Below are 18,746 nucleotides of genomic sequence, written 5' to 3'. Positions count from 1 at the left end.
ATTCCGTAAACGTCTCCTCAGGTGTGCCCCAGGGGTCTGTCCTTGGACCCCTTCTTTTTCTCATTTTTATTAATGATATTGTTCTTGACCTCACCTGCCAAGTTCGGCTATATGCTGACGACTGTGTGCTTTACCATGTTGTGGAAAGTTCTTCTGACGCATTAAAACTTCAGCGAGACTTAAATTTTATCCAGCACTGGTGCTCAAAATGGCAAATGTCTTTGAACATTTCAAAATGCAAGCTTGTCTCGTTCACTCGTAAGCGTTCCCCTCTACCGACCTGCTACTCAATAAATAATGTTCCCCTGTAAAAAGTTTCTGAATCTCGGCGTATATTTCACCTCTAACCTTACGTGGACGAGACAAGTTGAGCATATTACATCGAAAGCCTGCAGAATGTTTAATTTTTTAAAGCGTAATTTCAGCAAAGCGCAGTCAAATGTCAAGCAGCTCCTGTATTTCACTTACATAAGGCCAATTCTTGAATATGCATGCCCTGTATGGGATCCCCAGTTTATTTACTTATCAGACATGCTCGAACGCGTCCAAAATAATGCTGCCAGATTTGTGTCTAATAATTATAATTTTTCATCTAGTGTCACGTCTATTAAACATCATCTTGGTTGGGAATCTTTAGCTCACCGCAGAAAACATTTCAGACTGCAGATCATGTATCGCATTTATTTTGAAAAGCTCAGCATTGACAAAGACCGGTACCTGCTTCAACCTCACTTTTTGTCTAGACGACTTGATCATCAGTGGAAGATCCGCGAAATAAAATGCCGGACAGATGTGTATAAAACCTCGTTTTTTCCACTGACGATCAATGAGTGGAACTGGCTGCCAGCTGGCATCACTGAGTGCATTGAAAATTTATTTCGGGCTTTTTTATCGAATGTGTGACGTGGCACCCAGTTCTCTTGCGTGTGTTTCCTTCATTACTTTGTTTTTTGAGTGTTTTCATCACTTTGTTCGTCGCGCAGTTGCCCCCTTTAGATGCATGTTTTTCATTCCGCATTATCACTTGTGTCCTGTTATTTTCTTCATTTTTATATATTTTATCACTGGCGTTCCCAGCAAGATTACTTGTCATCTCCCCCCCTGCAATAATGCCTTCGGGCGCTGCAGGAACTTGTAATAAATAAATAAATAAATAAATAAATAAAAATGGATGAGGTTGCCGAGCCACAGACGGACGACACGGATGCACCTTACGACATGTGGACGTTACAAGCGGCCGGACCCGAGCCCATACAGGTCCAAGTCTTCGATAATGGTGCACCGCTGGTGATGGAATTGAACACCAGAGCCAGCGTCTTTATCATAGGTGAGGATAAGTTCAATGTCATGCTTCATGAAGCGCAGTTAGAGCACTCTGACGTCAAATTGAAAAACTTCTAATGGCAGCTCTCGGCAGTCTTGGGGAACATTAAGGCCATTGCAAAGTTAGGTACCCGCGAGGCAACGCTGCCACTGTTCGTAGTGAAAGGATCATGTCCAAAGTTGTTGGGGAGAAACTGGATGGAAGCGTTCGCGATTATCATAACAAAACTGAAGGAGCTTAATGCATCGTCAAGGAATTTGTAGACGTTTTCTCGGAGTTGCTTGATACATTAAAAGCGTACAGGCCAAGATTTCATTACAGGAAGGGGCAAAACCACAAAGTTTTTTAAAGTGAGGCAGGTGCCATTTGCAGTCAGAGAAAAAGTAGAAGAACTGCAATGCATGCAAAGGGAAGGCATTGCACTCCCCGTCCGGATGTCGAGGTGGGGCGCACCTGTTGTGCCTGTGGTCAAACAAGACGGCAGAATATGTATTTGTGGTGATTTTAAAGTCACCGTTAACCCAGTAACAGTCAGCGAAAGCTATCTGATTCCCAGAATTGAGGAACTGTTTGCAAAATTGAGCGGCGGTGTCAAGTTCATCAAGCTTGGCCTAAAGGATGCATATCAACAAGTATCCTGCCGGGGTAGCGCAGTGGTTACGGCGCTCGACTACTGTTCCCAAGGATGCAGGATCGAATCCCGGCCTCGGCAGCTGCTTTTCGATGGAGGCGAAAAGCAAGGCTGTGTGTGCTATGCAATGCCAGTGCACGATAAAGAACCCCAGGTGGTCGAAATTTTCGGAGTCCTCCACAACGGCGTCTCTCATAGCCCGAGTCGCTTTGGGGCGTTAAACCCCACAAACCAGACCAAACCAGCATATCAACAAACACAGCTGGAACCACTGTCGTGGTAATTGGTCGCAATCAATGCGCTGAAATGCCTTTTCCAATTCACCAGGCTTACATCTGGCGTGGTGTCAGTGCCCGCATTGTCTCAGAGCGAAATGAACAACTTGCTGGGTGATCTGCCGCACGCTGCTGTTAACTTCGATGACATTTTCGTGACTGGCCGGACCGATGAGGATCGCTGGAAGAATGTGTGCAGTGTCCCTGGACGCCCGCAGGAAGCAGGACTCTGCCTGAAACTGGCCTAGTGTGAGTTCTTGAAGGAAGCAGTTGGGCCACGTCATTGCAAGCAAAGGCCTGCAGCCGAGCCCTAAGAACATTGAAGCGGTTCTTTTGACTCCAAAACCACGAGACTGCAAAACGCTTCAAAGCTATATAGGCCTCAATAATTTCTACAGAAAATTCATTCCTCAGCATTCAACAGCTTCTCAATCACCTCAGAATAACTGCCTGGGGGGCGAGTTGGTGCATGATGGAATTGAACGGCGGCGCAACACGGAAACGGACACAGACAAGAAGGGGACACCACGTGCGCATGTGGTGTCCCCTTCTTGTCTGTGTCCGTTTCCGTGTTGCGCCGCCGTTCAATTCCTTCTCAATCACCTGCTGAGTCCAGGCACACCGTGGTATTGGAAGTCAGCTCAGGAAGATGCATTCTGCCAAAGTGAGGCATTACTGGCATAAGTTGGCACATTTCGATCCGGGGAAGGCTACATACAATGTTGGTCACGGATGCGTCGCCCTATGGCCTTGGCGTGATTCTCACACAGAGGGAAGCAGACGGAGTGGAGCGACCGATAGCTTTTGAATCACAAAGCTGGACCTCGGCAGAAAGGAACTGTTACAGGTGTTAATACAGTTTTATTATCCTCAACTACATGCGGTCAGCATGGCGGCTGTTCAACCAGCCCTAGCCCTAACCCAAGCACATGGAACACAGATCACCAAACAGCGCATGAGACAGAGTACTGACGATATTGGCTTTGGGTTTTCAGTAGATGTTAAAGACTTGTTTTACTCTATTCCTCAAGACCAGCTTTTGTTGGCTGTAAAGGAGTGCATTGAAGCAAACGGCGACATGTCTTTTCAGAATTCTTCAGGATTGTCGGTGGATAATTTTATCAATTTATTGCAATTTTACCTATGTTCTACTTTTATTCTTTTTGACAATCTGCCTTATCTGCAGCGCAATGGTGTCTGTATAGGGTCTTGCGTGGCCCCGGTTCTTTGCGACATCTTTTTAACAAAGATTGACAAATGTTTAGATAAATGTTTGCATGGGGGGTGGTTTTACATGTTTTTAGGTATGTTGACGATTTTTTAGTGCTTTTAAAACAGCAGACTTCCATCACCTACCCCTCTACAGTAGGTGTTGTTTTAAGTGTTTTTGACAAACATGAACTTGGGCTCTATTTTACCCATGAACTACCCGACACTAACGTTTTACAGTTTTTAGACCTGAAACTAACTTTCCTTGAAAGACACGTTTGCTGGGGCTATTACCCACGTGCTAAAAAAGATCTTTTGCCTTATGATTCTATGCATTCGAAAACTGTGAAAAGAGCAATAGCTTCACATTGCTTACAGTCTTCGCTCAGGAACTCGTGCCCGCATCAGTTGCAAACCAGCTTCCATAATCAGATGAGCCGGCTTTCGGCGGCTGGGTTCCCCTGCTCTGTGTTGGTTGCAGTTTGCGAGACCCTCCTTCAAAAGATCAAGAGCGGTACGCGAAGATGTACTGGAGAGGATAGACGGAGGACGCAGAAGCCGCTTGTTGTGCCTTACATGCACAGAACCTCGCACAACCTGAGGAAAGTGGCCAACAAGCATGGCGTGAGCGCCGCTTTTTCGGCTCCTAACAAGTTGGGAAAGTTGTGCCCCCGAATTTGCAACCCAAGAAAAGGGGGTTGCCAGATAAAGCACGACTCTCCGTTTACAAAGTGTTCTGTTGGAGTGGTCTATGCTATTCCCTTGACGTGTGGAAAGTTGTACGTAGGCCAAACTGGCCGATGCATCAACGAGCGTTTGGGGGAACATGCACGAAATTTGTCAGATTTAAAAGACAAGTACGCACATTTGGTTGCGCACGTAATCAACTGCAACGGATGCGGGGCCAGGTTGAATGAGACCAAGATTCTTGGAAAGAGTAAGGATAAAACGGCACGTGTTAGTTTGGAGGCTTTCTACATTAAGAAGTTTGACAGCAGGTGTATCAGCATCCCCTCATTATCTCTTCTGGCCTCCGAAATTAGGTTTTTAGATTCTGTTATCCATTAACCGAGTTTTCCTTGCATTCTCGATGGTCGATTGATGATTTCCCCTATCTTTCTCCCCATCCTTCTTTCCCTTTGGAAACTTCGCCTATATAAGATCACTCGTGGTTTTCAATAAATTCAGTTGTGAGTAGCGCCTTTGTCCCGTCTTCTTTCTTGTGGTGTGTTTATTTCGGCGCAGTTTTTCACAGTACAAATATGAACCAACTAGCCCAAGAAACGGTATTAAAGCGCATGAGACACCGCGTCCAGTCCAGTCAATGCCCCCGTTCAGTCTGCCTTCCGCATGCCACCTGGATGTCCACTCAGTGCCACTGGTTACCGACACAACACCTCGGCGGCGCTAGTTACCACCACAACACTTCTTCTGCCCCAAGTTGAAACTATGGTGTATACCGTTGCATGGGGCGGCGAACTCTGGATGACTGTCGACGCACTGGTGTTTGTAAAGCGGTGGGATCACTAGCAGGTAAGGGGGTAGAAGGACTCATGACGTTTGGTTCCACTGCGGCCGGCACATGCTGTTGTGCCTCACTCCCCAGCGACTGCGATGTGGAGACTGGCATTGAGGTGCTTGGCACCACAGTCCTTTCTGGCCCTAGCTCGTCCCCGCAGTTCACGTCTGACCCCTCTTCTGGGCCTCCGAGCCGACGCCGCAAGTGGTCTCCATGGCGGTGCCACACAGTGCCATCCTCCAGTACTACCTCGGCTGATGACGAACTGGTCGATGCTTTGGCAATCGCTAACACCCATCGGGGCCCCGGTCTGAAATTCCTGGCCCAGAGTGTGTCCCCAGCCACGGGCACTGCCCCCCTCCTGGCCTCAGCATCACCACGCACTTTTTGCTGTAGATGCTGCAGGCCCACTCTGGTGCGCAAGTCTGGCTTCAGCAGATCTATTGCAGACTTCAAACGCTGACCCATGAGCAGTTTAGCAGGGGAACGACCAGTGAGGGCATGAGGTGTCGTTCGATATGTCAGCGAAATCCTCACCACTCGGCACTCAAAATCCCCTCGTTGCACCTTCTTAAGCATGTCCTTTATGGTTTGCACAACGCGCTCTGCGGCCCCATTTGACGCAGGATGGTATGGTGGAAACAGGACAGGCTGGACACCATTCCTAGCCAAAATTGCCTTGTACTGCGCGCTTGCGAATGCTGGACCATCGTCGCTCACCCTGACATCAGGCAATCCATGACTGGCGAAGATAGTGCATAGGCATGCAATTGTGGCCTCCGCCAATGGCGACGGTACCCGAACCACCTCTACCCACTTCAAGTATGCGTCCACAAGTACCAAGAAGTACACGCCTTGAAAACGTCCCCCAAAATCTACATGTAACCAGGACCATGCCCGCTCCAGTAATGGCCATGGTGCCAGTTGCATTGCCTTGGGAGCCTTACGATGCACCTGACAAACTGTGCACCGGCCCACTTTCATAGTGATGTCCGCATCAATCCCTGGCCACCACATGTGACTGCAGGCCACTAACTTCATTTTTTCAACACCTGGATGGCACTCATGCAGCAGATCCAGCACAGCTGCCCGTAGCGACTCAGGTACTACCACCCGATTTCCCTGTAGCACACAGCCTTCCATCACAGAGAACTCCTCCATTCAATTTGCAAATGGCAGAAAATCCTGTCCGGGAGGCAAGTGCCCTCCCGACCACAACACACTACGCAGGGGGGGCCAACACGGGGTCATGATCAGTTGCTGCCTCCACTGCCGAGGCTGAGAGGACGTCGGTATGCACCTTCCAACATGAAGACGTCCTGAATCCTGGGCTCCTCTGATGGCGCCTTAGCGAGTGGTAGGTGACTCAAAGCATCAGCAGTTTCCAAGCTCGCCCCTGGTCTGAAGCACAACCGGTAGTTATATCCACTCAGTGTCAGGGCCAACGCAACACTCTCAATGAACTTCGAAGTGGAATTCAGTTCTCATGACCAAACAGTCCCAATAATGGCTTGTGGTAAGCGATAATTTCAAGTGGCTTTCCCCACAAAACTGATGGAACTTTAACACGCCAAAAATAACTGCCAGTGCCTCTTTATCCCTTATGTAATACCCCCAAAAAGGGGGTCCTTAAGGAAATAAAAATGAAATGAAACGAAATGACTGTAATTCTTCTCAGCAGCCATTAGTCTCCGAGAAGCAAAGGCTATTGGCTTCTCCTCTCCGGACGGCAGCCGATGTGCTAGTACAACTCCAATGCCATACGGCAACGCATTGCAACACAGCAACAACGGCAACCTTGGGTCATAATAAACAAACACTCTTGCTGCTACCAGCCACTGCTTGTTTTGTGCAAATGCTGCTTCCTGTTCAGGTCCTCAGTGCCATGGTGCTCCATTCTTAAGCAATTGGTTCATCGTCAGAGGTGGTTCACAGGCCCTATTAAACAGACCCAGGAAGCTCTGCAACTCCCGCGTTCCAGTCGGTGCCGGTGCTCGAACAATGGCTTCAACTTTCTCTGGTGCTGGATGCAGACCATCCTTGTTGATGACATATCCCAGGTATGCTACGCTTGCTGCGGCGAATACACATTTCTGGGCCTCCAGCTTTAGCCCTCAGCATTTTCAACACTTCCTCTACATTCTTACGATGGTCCTCTGCCGACACCCCAGCAACTAGTATGTCATCGAATTACACGACAGTCTTTCGGCAACCACGAAGCAAATTCTCCATTTCGCGTTGGAAAATTGCCGGTGCTGATGCCACTACAAATTGCAGTCGGTTGTACTGAAACAGTCCCTGCTGGGTATTAATAGTCACATACTTCTTAGAACCCTCGTCCAGCTCCACTTGCTGGTATGCATCTTAAAGGTCCAACTTCGAAAACAACACGCCACCTGCCAGCTGCGCTCAGATTTCCTCGAACCGTGGCACTGGATATGTCTCAATATCGGCTGCTCGGTTCACTGTGACATCGAAGTCTTCGCACAGCCTAACTTTCCCGTCCTTCTTCAAAACGGGCACCAACTGTGCCGCCCATTCTGATGTCCGCACTGGTTTGATAATATCTTCTCTTTTGTAGCGCCTGGGTCACCATGTCTTGTAGGGCAAAGGGTACTGGCCGTGGCCTGAAGAACCGTGGCTGCGCATCCTCGGGTACTCTTATCTTGGCTTTCCCTCCTGAAAACTGTCCGAGACCTTCGGCGAACACATTAGGGAACCGACGTATCCAGTCCTGTATATCTTCGAATGCGTTAACGTTGAGCAGGTTCTCAAGCGACATGCCAAAAGCTTATGCCCAGTTTCTGCCTAATAGTGCCAGTGAATCACCTATGAACAACGGCAGTTGTGCAACCTTTCCTCCAACCTTTGCAAGCACTGACGCTTTCCCCGCGACCGCTGACTGGTGTCCAAAGTAGCCTCTTAAGCTTGGCAAAGAGGCACTCGCTGTTGTGACGACTGCATTGCTGTGACGACTGCTTTATTTTATTTCGATTGTTTCTTAATTAAACGCGCCCCTATCTATCGGGTCTTGAATATTTGGGGGCTGGGATTTAAAAAATTCCTATGCAAAATCTACTACCCCATTCGAGCTGAAATAACGTTCACAAAGTAGCAAAAGATAGTCTACGTTATCTGATAAGTGATTCAACATCGGTACTTGCCTAGATTTTCCGAAATCGAGAAAAAACTGCTCTCGGCGGCGTGCACAATTTTTGCAGAAGAGAGTCGAAAAGCTATTTTAACATGACGCGCCATCTGTCGGGCAGCGAGGCAAGCGCGCCAACGGCCGGGATGGAACTTGTCTCACTGTTCGACAGATGGCGCATCATGTTAAAATAGCGTTTCGAACTGTCTTCTGCGAAAATTGTGCACGCCACCGAGAGCAGTTTTTTCTCGATTTCGAGAAATCTAGGCAAGTACCGATGTTGACTCACTTATCAGATAACGTAGACGATATTTTGCTACTTTGTGAACGTTATTTCAGCTCGAATGGTGTAGTAGATTTTGCATAGGAATGTTTTAAATCCCAGCCCCCAAATATTCAAAACCCTGTAGATTAATGTTTCCATTGCGGTGGTCCTTCTGCGTTTGTTTCTGACCTTACGCGCTTACTGAACAATGCAGGGAGTTTTTGTTGCAGAGAGAAAACGCTTGCCTGTATCTGGTGCCGAGGTAGGCGAAACGAAGCAGATATCTCATCCTGCTGATTAGACAGACTTCGTTGCTGCTGCAGAACTAAAAGATATTACACTAGATAAAGCTTACACACTGATAATTTGACGCACATCACCACAGCAAGCAGTTCACCGCCGTAGACATGCCTTCGTAGAGATGGTCTATGCTAGTCGCTGACGCAGGTTGGATTGGCTTCGTTGCGAGCTTGATCTGACCGATGACGCGCTGTACTTTCCAGAGTAAAATTAATTAAAATTATTATTTGGAGTTTTTTACTGACAAGACAGTTTTTTTTACATTTTTTTGTAAGAGGCGTACAGAGTTCGTGGTCTAAGTGTTTTAACATTGACCTAAGAGTAAAGTGTTAATTTATAAGCTGCCGTGTTGTGTGGAAACTGACTGCATTTACAGATTGCCGTCATTGCCGTTGCCTGGGTGCCAGCCCGCCAGCCGATCTGCCAGCCGGCCGTTCGCAAATCCCGGTGTCGGTCATGTTCCGGAACGTATTGGAGGCCTTGCGACTGCTTGCGCTACGTGGCGTACGCGCTCTGTAATCCCGTGATCGACCAGGCAATCCGCGGCGTCCAGACCCCGTGGGCTACACGCCAGTCCAAATTCAGGTGGGTGCATCTCCGGTCGACCATGGGCGGCGGCCACATGCGCAACCGTGATCGCGGCGACCACCGGGGGTGACCGAACAATCCGTGCAATGAGTGGCGCATCGTTTGTAAGGTCATCCTCCGCGCTTTGGCGGAAACAGGTGCTCAGGCCAAGGCCGTCGTATCCACCCGTGAGACAGCCAGTGACGACATTTATCACCGTTTTATCTGTGCGCAGCCCTGCGGGGCCCTCAGCAGCCGGCGAGCAGCACCATGATGGAAGGGAACGATTCGCTCCACCCGCAGCCTTCTTCCGTGGCCGTGTTCTTCAGGCGTGCCACTCAGGTGGGTCACCTTACCACATGTTGTGTCGCTCTCGATGACATCATTCACCGCGGCCTGAGTTGCTTTGGGACGTTAAACCCCACAAACCAACCAACCAACCAACCATCATTCACCGCGGGAATTGTTTTTACAGGCCAGGATACCTTTCGTGTGCTCCGTTGGAAATTTTGTTCAAACTGCCATGCACATCATTCACAACGACCAAATCGGAAGTCTGGCTGTCAAAGGGCGGCTTCACTCTTTACAGTTCCGAAAAGACCAACTGAAGTGTGATATGTGTGGCTGTATGTTGTCACAACATGTAATAGTTTGCATAGGCTACGCATTAAAGTTGCGTAGGTGGGGTAAACGAACCTCTTGCCATAATCATCCTGCAGAGCTACCAGCGGCTGCTGGACACGTGGACGCCACACACGGTGGCTCGGTGGTTGGGGGCGCTGCTCCTGCTGGCAGCTTTCCTGGGGCGCATCCTGTACCTGCAGGGCTGGTATATCATCACATACGCGCTGGGCATCTACCACCTCAACCTCTTCATTGCGTTCCTCACGCCCAAGGTGGACCCTGCCCTGGGCGCCAGCGACGACTACGGTCAGTCACTCGCAACGCTGCTCAGGGGTATTTCTGAAAGGGCTCATACACCTTTGCCAGGACGTAATATGGTGAATGTAAGTGGTGCGGGATCTTAAAGGTGGTGCACAAGGGAGAAGTGGTTTCAGCAAGTTTCGGCTTTGAGAAATCATACATTGTTGTATTGCATGGGTCTTTTGGTGAAGGTATGCTTGCTGCCATCTGCATGCAGAGGACGGTCCTGAGCTTCCCACCAAGATCAACGAAGAGTTTCGGCCGTTCATTCGTCGGTTACCAGAGTTCAAGTTCTGGTGAGTGGCTCGGCCAAATGCATCTCATTGTAACTGTCTGCTTTAACCCCATTGCAAGCATTTTTTGTTTCACAAGTGTTCAGACACAATGACCCTTACTACCCATACCACCATCTGTCACCGAACAAGAATTTTTGCTGGGTGAGCCATACCTCAGTAGCTTCAATAGTCCTCGAAGAAGTTGAGCCTTTAGAGGACGGTTTCTGTGCCAATTCCTCTGAGTGTAAGTTAAAGACCAGGGCCACCTCTCTGCGACCCATGCTTAGTGCCAAAACTGAGATTGAAGTGCAGACAGTGTCGGAGCAGCCTTGTGCTGTGCAGCTTGAAGAGCTGGCAATACAGTGCTGAGCTCTGAAAGTGAGAACATTAAGAAACAAATTGCCCTCACTCCCACCGCTACCCATCCTGTGTTCTGCTTGATTCCATGCCGTAAAAGCGGACGTTCCACGAGGGAAAAGCCATTAGCATTCATGATATCAGATGTGGAATGTGTTTGATTAAGCGAGGCATGTAGTGCAAGAGTTGCTGCTTGTTTTTGCTTCAGTTGAAGCATTTCAGATGAGATTTGATCCCACGACCTATGAGTTGTGAGCCATATGTGCTTCTGATCAGGCCATGGCTTATGAGTTTTCGAAAGTGTAATTAAAGAGGACCACTGCTGTTGGTGTTTCTGTATCAAAAATGCCACAACACCTTTGTTGCATAGAGTTGACCAATGCGACGTGTTCCATTAGATGAGAATGTTTGTAATCTATTTGCCACGGGCACGTCTGTTACACCCAAGTTGTTTGTCTGCAACTACCAAACAGAATCAGGACAGCCTTAGATCCATTTCACATGATGCGATTTTTGCCCTGCGACGCTACGATTCTCGTCGGTCGAGCCGCAGAGCGAGCTTCGCTCCAGCCGCGGAGGAGTTTGTAATCTATTTGCCACGGGCACGTCTGTTACACCCAAGTTGTTTGTCTGCAACTACCAAACAGAATCAGGACAGCCTTAGATCCATTTCACATGATGCGATTTTTGCCCTGCGACGCTACGATTCTCGTCGGTCGAGCCGCAGAGCGAGCTTCGCTCCAGCCGCGGAGGAGTTCCCAACAGGTTGGAATTCAGTCGCAGCGTCGGTGCGGTCGTTCTGCGACTGACCAATAAGGAGCCAAAGATCGTCGCTACGTCATGTAACGTATGGTGACATGCAACGGGCTGGCACGCCCAGTATCGAAGGAGAGCGCGCGCCCCCATGAGACACCCCTATTTTCACGTCCGAGTGATTTCTGTCGGTGCAGCAACGCGCTTTTTGTCTGCTGAAAGAATATGTATCAATTATCGCTTAGAATCTAAAAATCAGACACGTTCTACGCACACGTTTTCTACAAAACATCAAACAACCCTGAGGGTACCTCTCAACGAATTCGCACATGGGTTCGCTGCATGTGAAAGCGCTGTGCGAAATCGCGCTGCGGCGTCACCGACTGCACTGAAAATTTTCGCTGCAGTCGCAGCATGTGAAACGGGCCTTAGAGTTCAGTCAAGCAAAACATCAAACAGGTTTTCGGAAAAGTACTATCGATCATATCCACACCATCAACCAGGTGATAGAAAAGTACTCGGAATATAAGCAGCTCCTTTACATAGCATTCATTGATTACAAAAAAAAGCATTTGACTCGGTAGAAACCTCAGCAGTTATGCAGGCATTGCGAAACCAGGGGGTAGACGAGCCGTATGTCAGTGCTGGAAGACATATATAGTGGCTGCACAGCAACCATAGTTTGCATAAAGAAAGGTGTAAGGAGACACGATCTCCCCAGTAATATTCACAGCTTACTTAGAAGAAGTATTCAAAGACTTGAAATGGGAGCAGTTAGGGATAAGGGTAGATGGAGAATACTTTAGTAATCTGCAATTCGCTGATGGCATTGCCTTGCTAACTCCGGGGATGAATACAAAGCATGATTGATGACCTAGACATGAATAGCAGAAAGGTAGGCTTGAAAACCAATATGCAGAAGCCTAAAGTCACAGCGGTGGCATAGCGGTGGAACATCCGCCTCGCGTGCAAGAGGACTTTGGTTCGAATGCCGTTGCCGTCCAATTCTCCACTGGATTAAAAGCAACATAAAACGGGGTGGCAATGGAATTGCATGAACAGATTTGAAGTGCGGCCTCCAGAAATGCACTCCCTCACCAGAACAGGATTTGGCCACCCTGGTGTAGTAATTGGCCACAACCCCTTATGAATACTCTAACAAAGCTCCGGCTCTCAGTCCCCAGCAGCTGCGAAGCAACTGACCACGGCGGCAGTCAGACCTGCAATGCAGAAAAGAGTGCTAAGAATCTTTGCTCCGGGCAGGCCGCCATTGGAAACTGACCCTGGAAACGTTTAACGCTAGACCCTTGCTAGTGAAGCTAGTTCAGCAGTACTGTTAGAGGAGCGGAATTAGAGGGCATGAAATGGTATGTGAAATGGAATGGATTTGGCCTCCTAATTTCATTATTAGTCACCCTCATGGGTAACTTCAGTGCCAAGGTAGGGAAAAAGCAGGCAGAAGACCAAGCAGTGAGTGACTATTTCATTGATTCTAGGAATAGCAGGGGGGGGTAGTTACTAGTTGAGTTTGCAAAGTGCAGTAACTTAAGAATCGTGAACACATTCAGCAAACAGAAGAACCTGTAGTGGACATAGAAAAGCCCTAACGGGGAGACTGAAAATAAAATTGGACCTCATAATCGCTGTCATTATGCAGGATGTAGAGGTAATCGGAAAAGTACGATACAGCGACCTCAGGATGGTAAGGTCTTGAATTAGTCTAGATCTGAAGAGGGAATGCAACAGATTAGTAAGCAAGAAGTCCATCAACGAATTACCAGTGAGGAGGAGGGCACAAGAATTCAGGCTCTCGCTACAGAATAGATATTCATAGTAATCGAGGATGATGGCCCTAGCAATGAACAATAATTTCGGTGTTGTCATTACTGAGTGCATGATAGAAGTAGGCAGTAGAATTGCCAGAGAGAATACCGGTAAACTTTCTAAGGAGACGAAAGATTTGATTAAGGAACGGCAAAGTCTGAAACCTTCCAACCCAACAGGCAGGATAGAGCTGGCAGATATATCAGAGCTAATCAATAAGCGTAAAGTAACAGACATAAGGAAGTATAACATGGGGAAAATTGAGCATGCTCTAAAGAATGGGGGTAGCCTTAAAGCGGTGAAAAATTGACCATAGGCAAAAATCAGATGTAATGCGCTAAGGGACAGTGCGTTCAATGTCATCACGAATATGGACAGGATAGTCGAAGTAGCCAAAGTAGTCAGGACAATAATGAGATAGGCAGTGGTCAGATGTTCCGCCAGTGAGGAAGGATGAGGTTAAGAAAGCTTTACAAACTACAGTAATCCCTCATTATAACGAAATTAGCGGGACAACGGAAAAATTGGTTATAAGCGACCACTCGACAAAAGATTTAATTACACCAGAACTGCAAGCAAGCAAAATGCAATATATGACCACAAAAGAAAAGGCTAACGAAGCACTATGAATAACACATGGCCTGCAGCACGGATCCAAATGCATGCACCGTCGTTGCCAAAGTGAAAGCGAAACAGGAGGCTTCAAAATGTGATCATGTCTTCAGGCTGTCCTTGTCAGAGCACGCTGGGGATTACGACGGGTGCAATGGCGGGCTTCACGTGTGCAGACGGAAGAAAGGCGAAGTTCCAACAAGCATGCTTTGGGAGGAGCAGCAACGTCATTCAAAACCGGCAGCGAGGGCTAGTTTTCAAACTGCTCGCAGACAGTGGAGAGCGAATGAGGAGGGGAGAGAGAAATGGCTGCAGCGAGGGAGGCCGGTGAGGAGGAAAGAGAGCCGCATGAGCAGATGCGTATATCGGGGAGGGAAGGCGAAGCTGCTTCGGGAGATGGGGGAAACAGAGCCGTATGGCAGGAGGCGGGAGGTGTGCGGGAGCGTGGGACACTGAGTAGCGCCGCAAATGCCGTTGCCTCGCCGCCAGCGACGCTAGAATTCTTCGTGTTTTCGGAATGCTATCTGTCTATTTCCGTTGCAAAAGAGCAACAAAGCTAAGGACGGACACTTTGTTTTGTGCTAGCGCCAGAAGTGCCCTTTAGAGCGGTAAAAACCCACCCCATGGTATGATACCGCAAAAGTCTGCCTGCGGTCTTCTGGCCACTTCAGCACCCAAGTGGCCGCGGTTTTCTGGCATCGCAAAGCATCAGAAAAACATCATTTTTGTGTAGATTCTATCACGGGGGACACCAGCAATATGATTTTGACCAGACAACAATACGCAGCAAGAGAAAGTCACTGCTTGCAATGCAAGACTGCATCGCAGTGTAGTAGTGCACTGCTGCGCTGTGACATTTCTTTTTTTTAAACTCGATGCGTTACAAACAATTTCATTCGTCTTTTATTGTACGTCATGCTGTTTAGTGTTATTGCGCATTCGGTTGGGGGGGGGGGGGGCGAAAGCAGAGGCATGGAGCATTGTGCAGAGCAGTACAGGAGCATGCCGAGTGAGGCTGCAACTGTCCTTTCACGGGAATGCTCTCTGTGTGTTGTGAGTACTGTGGCATGACCACATGACCGCACTTCTCTCCCCAGCATTCTCCTGGCGGCAGTTGCAACCCGAGGAGAGGCCAATGCTCCGTGAAGAACCGCTTGCTTTGTATGCCTTCGTTTTCACAGCGCGGCAATCTGCCTCCTTTGGCCCTTTCGACGCCAGCAGCGACTCTCAAACATGCATACAGCACCTGAGCAATGCTTTCCGCTCGGCGAGTGCCGACGTTTTGCAGCCGCCATTTTAAGCTTCGCTGACTCAAGAGGAAAAAAAAAAAAAATGACGCAAATGTGACGTTTTATGCCATGCGACTTCCTCTACACTCGCTTTAGACGAGGGAGCTGCCGCGAATGTACTCGGCTGCTCTCAGCGGAGGAAAAGACCTCCTCCTCTCCCATCGGAAGCCAGTGATTCTACTGCTGCTCTGCCACTGGAGGGTGCCCGCTTGTCTGAGAGCACTTTCGAAGTGCTCTCGAGTGCACCTGCTCTCCCACTTGAATTCTCCATTAGAAACTGCGGCACGACATAGCGAGATATAGCGCAGCTGTACTTCCCTTGACCGAATGATGAGGCGGCGGCAACAGAGCAACGCTGAAAGCGCGCCTCACTGTCACAGAGTCCCGTCGCTCTGTGCAATGTGCGCCAGCAGCAACGACAGGCGCCGTCATCGTATCTCCAGGGATTGTTGCCTCATGCGGTTGCCGCTGTATGCGCAAAAGCGTCGCTGCCTCCGCTTGCCACTTCGCTGTAAGCGGGTCGAGCTCTTAGTGCACTTCGTGTAATGCAGCTTAAAATGAATGCGTGTGGGTCGGGAGTGGAAGATATTTAGAATAAAACGATAAAGCGTTTTCGTTATAATAAGGGAATACTGTCTGAAAAGAAAAAGGTGAAAGCGCTTGGGAAGGTCAGGTAACTGCAGAGTTTTTGAAGGATGAGGGGGGGCATTGTGCTATAAGAACTGGCCACCCTGTATACGCAATGTCTGGTGTCCTCGACGGTACAGGAGTCATGGAAGAACACTAACATTATCTTAATTCATAAAAAAAGAGACGCTAAGGACTTGGAAAGTTACAGATCTGTTACATGCAAGGTGTTTACTGAGGTAATCACTATCAGAATCAGGACAATCTTAAAGATCAAGCAGGTTTTCAGAAAGGGTACTCTACTATCGATCATGTCCATGCTATCAACCAAGTCATAGAAAAACGCTCTGAATATAACCGCTTGTTATACATAGCATTCATTTATTAAAAAAAGCATTTGACTCAGTAGAAACTCGTCAGTCATACAGACATTGCGAAATCGGGGTGTAGACGAGCCATATGCGATCATACTGGAAGATATAGTGGCTGCACAGCAACCATAGTTCTGCATAAAGAAAGTCACAAAATTTCCATAAAAAAGGGTGTTCGGTAAGGAGACACGATCTTCCAAGTATTATTCACAGCTTTCTTAGACGAAGTGTTTAGAGATTTGTAATGGAGCCGTTGGAGGTAAGGATAGATGGAGAATACTTCAGTAATCTGCGATTTGCTGATGACATTGCCTTGCTAAGCAACTCGGGGGATGAACTGCAAATAATGATTGATGACCTAGACAGGAAAAGTAGAAAGGTAGGCTTGAAAATCAATATGCAGAAGACTAAGGTAATGTTCAACAGCCTCGGGAAGGAACAGCAGCTAACATTAGGTAGCGAAGTACTGGAAGTAGTGGGCGAATATGTCTGCTTAGGACATGTAGTAACCGCAAATTCGGACCATGAAAAGGAAATAACAAGAAGAATAAGATTGGGATGGAGCGCATTTGGCAAGCACTCGCAGATTATGACTAGCACCTGACCGGTATTGCTATAGAGGAGAGTATACAACAGTTGCATCTTACCTGTACTCACCTATGGGGCTGAAACAGTGAGGCTAACGAAAAGGACTATGGAATGAAAAATGGTAGGTGTAACATTGAGAGATGGGAAGTGCACAGAGTGGGTCAGAGAAATAACCTGAGTTAATGACATTCTAGTGGAAATCAAGAAGAAATGGGCATATGCAGGACATGTAGTGCAAAGAGAGGATTATCGGTGGTCGCTTAGGGTAACAAACTGGATTCCAAGGGAAGGAAAGCGTAGCAGTGGGTGGCAGAAAATTTGGTTGGGCGGATGAGGTCAAGAAGTTCGCAGAGGTCAAGTGAGTGCAGCTAGCACAGAACCGGGTTAATTGGAGAAATATGGGAGAGGCCTTCGCCCTGCCCTGGATATAGTGCTGCTGCTGATGATGATGACGACCAAACTGTATGCGCATTTTTATTGGGCATATCAACATGTTAGAGACAAGTGTAAGGAAAAAATACGAAAGTACCCAGTTGACGGCAAAAAAAAATAAAAAAAATTGTGGCACGGGTCAACCTTATGCATCCCATATAAATAGGTGCAGGTGCTTTCATTTCATAATTTATTGAAGAATTTGAGTGTGGAATACTGTATTTTCTTGACCGTCAGCAAAAACTGAATTTAAAAAAAAAATGCACTAAAAAAAAGGCCCTCCAATGCCCTGTCCTTCATGTAAAGCTGGCCAACAAAGAACATAGTTGAATCCATTTCATAGTCTCTTTATTTCCAACATCACACTCTGGAACTGCTGCAAGTAAATGCGACACTGATAAGCCTCTCGAAACACCAAATGGAGGCAGGCACAGCGAGCTTGAGAAGTAAAGGTTGAGGACTTAACATGCTGGGGAATGGTTGCAGCAGCATTTTAAAGCGATTTCATCCCCGTTCAACTTAGTTTTGAAATGCCAGTGCAAGGGCTCAAAATTCTTGCGGCACTTAATACCCCTGCCAAATTTAAGAGGAGATGCTCCTCGAAGAAACTATTTTTTTTAATAATGCAGTTATATAAATTGAGCCTCTGTTATGAAATATGCAATCATTTTTTTTTTTATATCTACAGTAGTCTCATTTTTATTCTCTGTGAAATGTGTATTTAGCATCTTTCTTGTGCACACAATTTTTCTCGGTAATCACTGTGACAGAGCATTTTAAAACACCTTGGATAGTTCATTACAAACCACAGAATTTTGAAATCTAGATGAAATTATTTTTTTCTGCATATTTTTCAGCCAAAAAATTAATGAAAATTATGATGTCATCTTATTTTATATGGCAGTCTGTTGGTATGACACTATAGTAAAAAGTATGGTGAGAACAGTTATATAAAAGATATCTGCACGCGGTGCACCAGGAACGTCTGTGGGAAATTTCACTGTGTTCCAGTTAGTACAAGAGGAAAAAATTGTGCACAAACATTAAAAATGGGGAAAAACACCAATTTGAGAAAAATCTATTTGTATGCTGGATGCCAAACTTGTATCTCAAATCACATGAAACTTGTCCCCAGTGTAGTTCAAAAGCTTTGTCTAGAATTCTTCATATGTTTCCCCCTCACGATCCTTGGGAATGGAATCCTCCGCTTCATCTGGCAATGAGACTTGAGCAGTCAGCTTGGCAGACATCTCTTTCCAGTCTGACCAGGTACTTCCAAGTGAGAACCCCTACAATAATGCCCCTTTGAGGGCGCTGTAGGTACTATGTATAAAAAAAATAAAAAATAAATAGTACCTTTTTGAAGCTGGTGTGGCCCCTTGTGAACCACAGGACTGCAGTGGCAGTCTCCACTGCAGTCTGTGATGCATTAGATACTGCATCCAAATCTTACTAT

At 47.4% G+C, this 18,746-nt stretch overlaps 2 protein-coding genes and 1 long non-coding RNA gene across 6 annotated transcripts in view; 2 read left to right on the top strand and 1 right to left on the bottom strand.

The window, feature by feature from the left end:
- The window catches only part of LOC146194126 (tRNA pseudouridine synthase-like 1), a 173,397-nt gene extending 164,570 nt beyond the window's left edge, over positions 1–8,827 (bottom strand). For all 4 annotated transcript variants that reach the window (XM_084597253.1, XM_084597257.1, XM_084597256.1 and 1 more), the window contains exon 1: positions 8,617–8,827. In XM_084597253.1, the coding sequence (XP_084453379.1) occupies positions 8,617–8,660 (44 nt within the window). In that variant the 5' untranslated portion in view covers positions 8,661–8,827. The remainder of the gene's footprint in view (positions 1–8,616) is intronic.
- LOC146194125 (uncharacterized) lies at positions 8,804–9,580 on the top strand. Its single transcript, XR_014705734.1, has 3 exons — positions 8,804–8,818; positions 9,048–9,256; positions 9,474–9,580. It is a non-coding gene; the product is annotated as an uncharacterized LOC146194125 (long non-coding RNA).
- A 181-nt stretch (positions 9,581–9,761) lies between these two features.
- LOC146194122 (protein RER1-like) overlaps positions 9,762–18,746 on the top strand; it is an 80,219-nt gene continuing 71,234 nt past the window's right edge. Inside the window, exons 1-3 of the mRNA XM_084596006.1 lie at positions 9,762–9,864; positions 9,920–10,168; positions 10,380–10,458. Of these exons, the coding sequence (XP_084452132.1) occupies positions 9,762–9,864; positions 9,920–10,168; positions 10,380–10,458 (431 nt within the window). The remainder of the gene's footprint in view (positions 9,865–9,919; positions 10,169–10,379; positions 10,459–18,746) is intronic.

The sequence above is a fragment of the Amblyomma maculatum genome, chromosome 3, assembly GCF_055883805.1.
Source record: "Amblyomma maculatum isolate TAMU_Amacu chromosome 3, ASM5588380v1, whole genome shotgun sequence".
NCBI classification, from domain to species: Eukaryota; Metazoa; Arthropoda; class Arachnida; order Ixodida; family Ixodidae; genus Amblyomma; species Amblyomma maculatum.
This window is presented reverse-complemented; position numbering and strand designations above follow the sequence as displayed.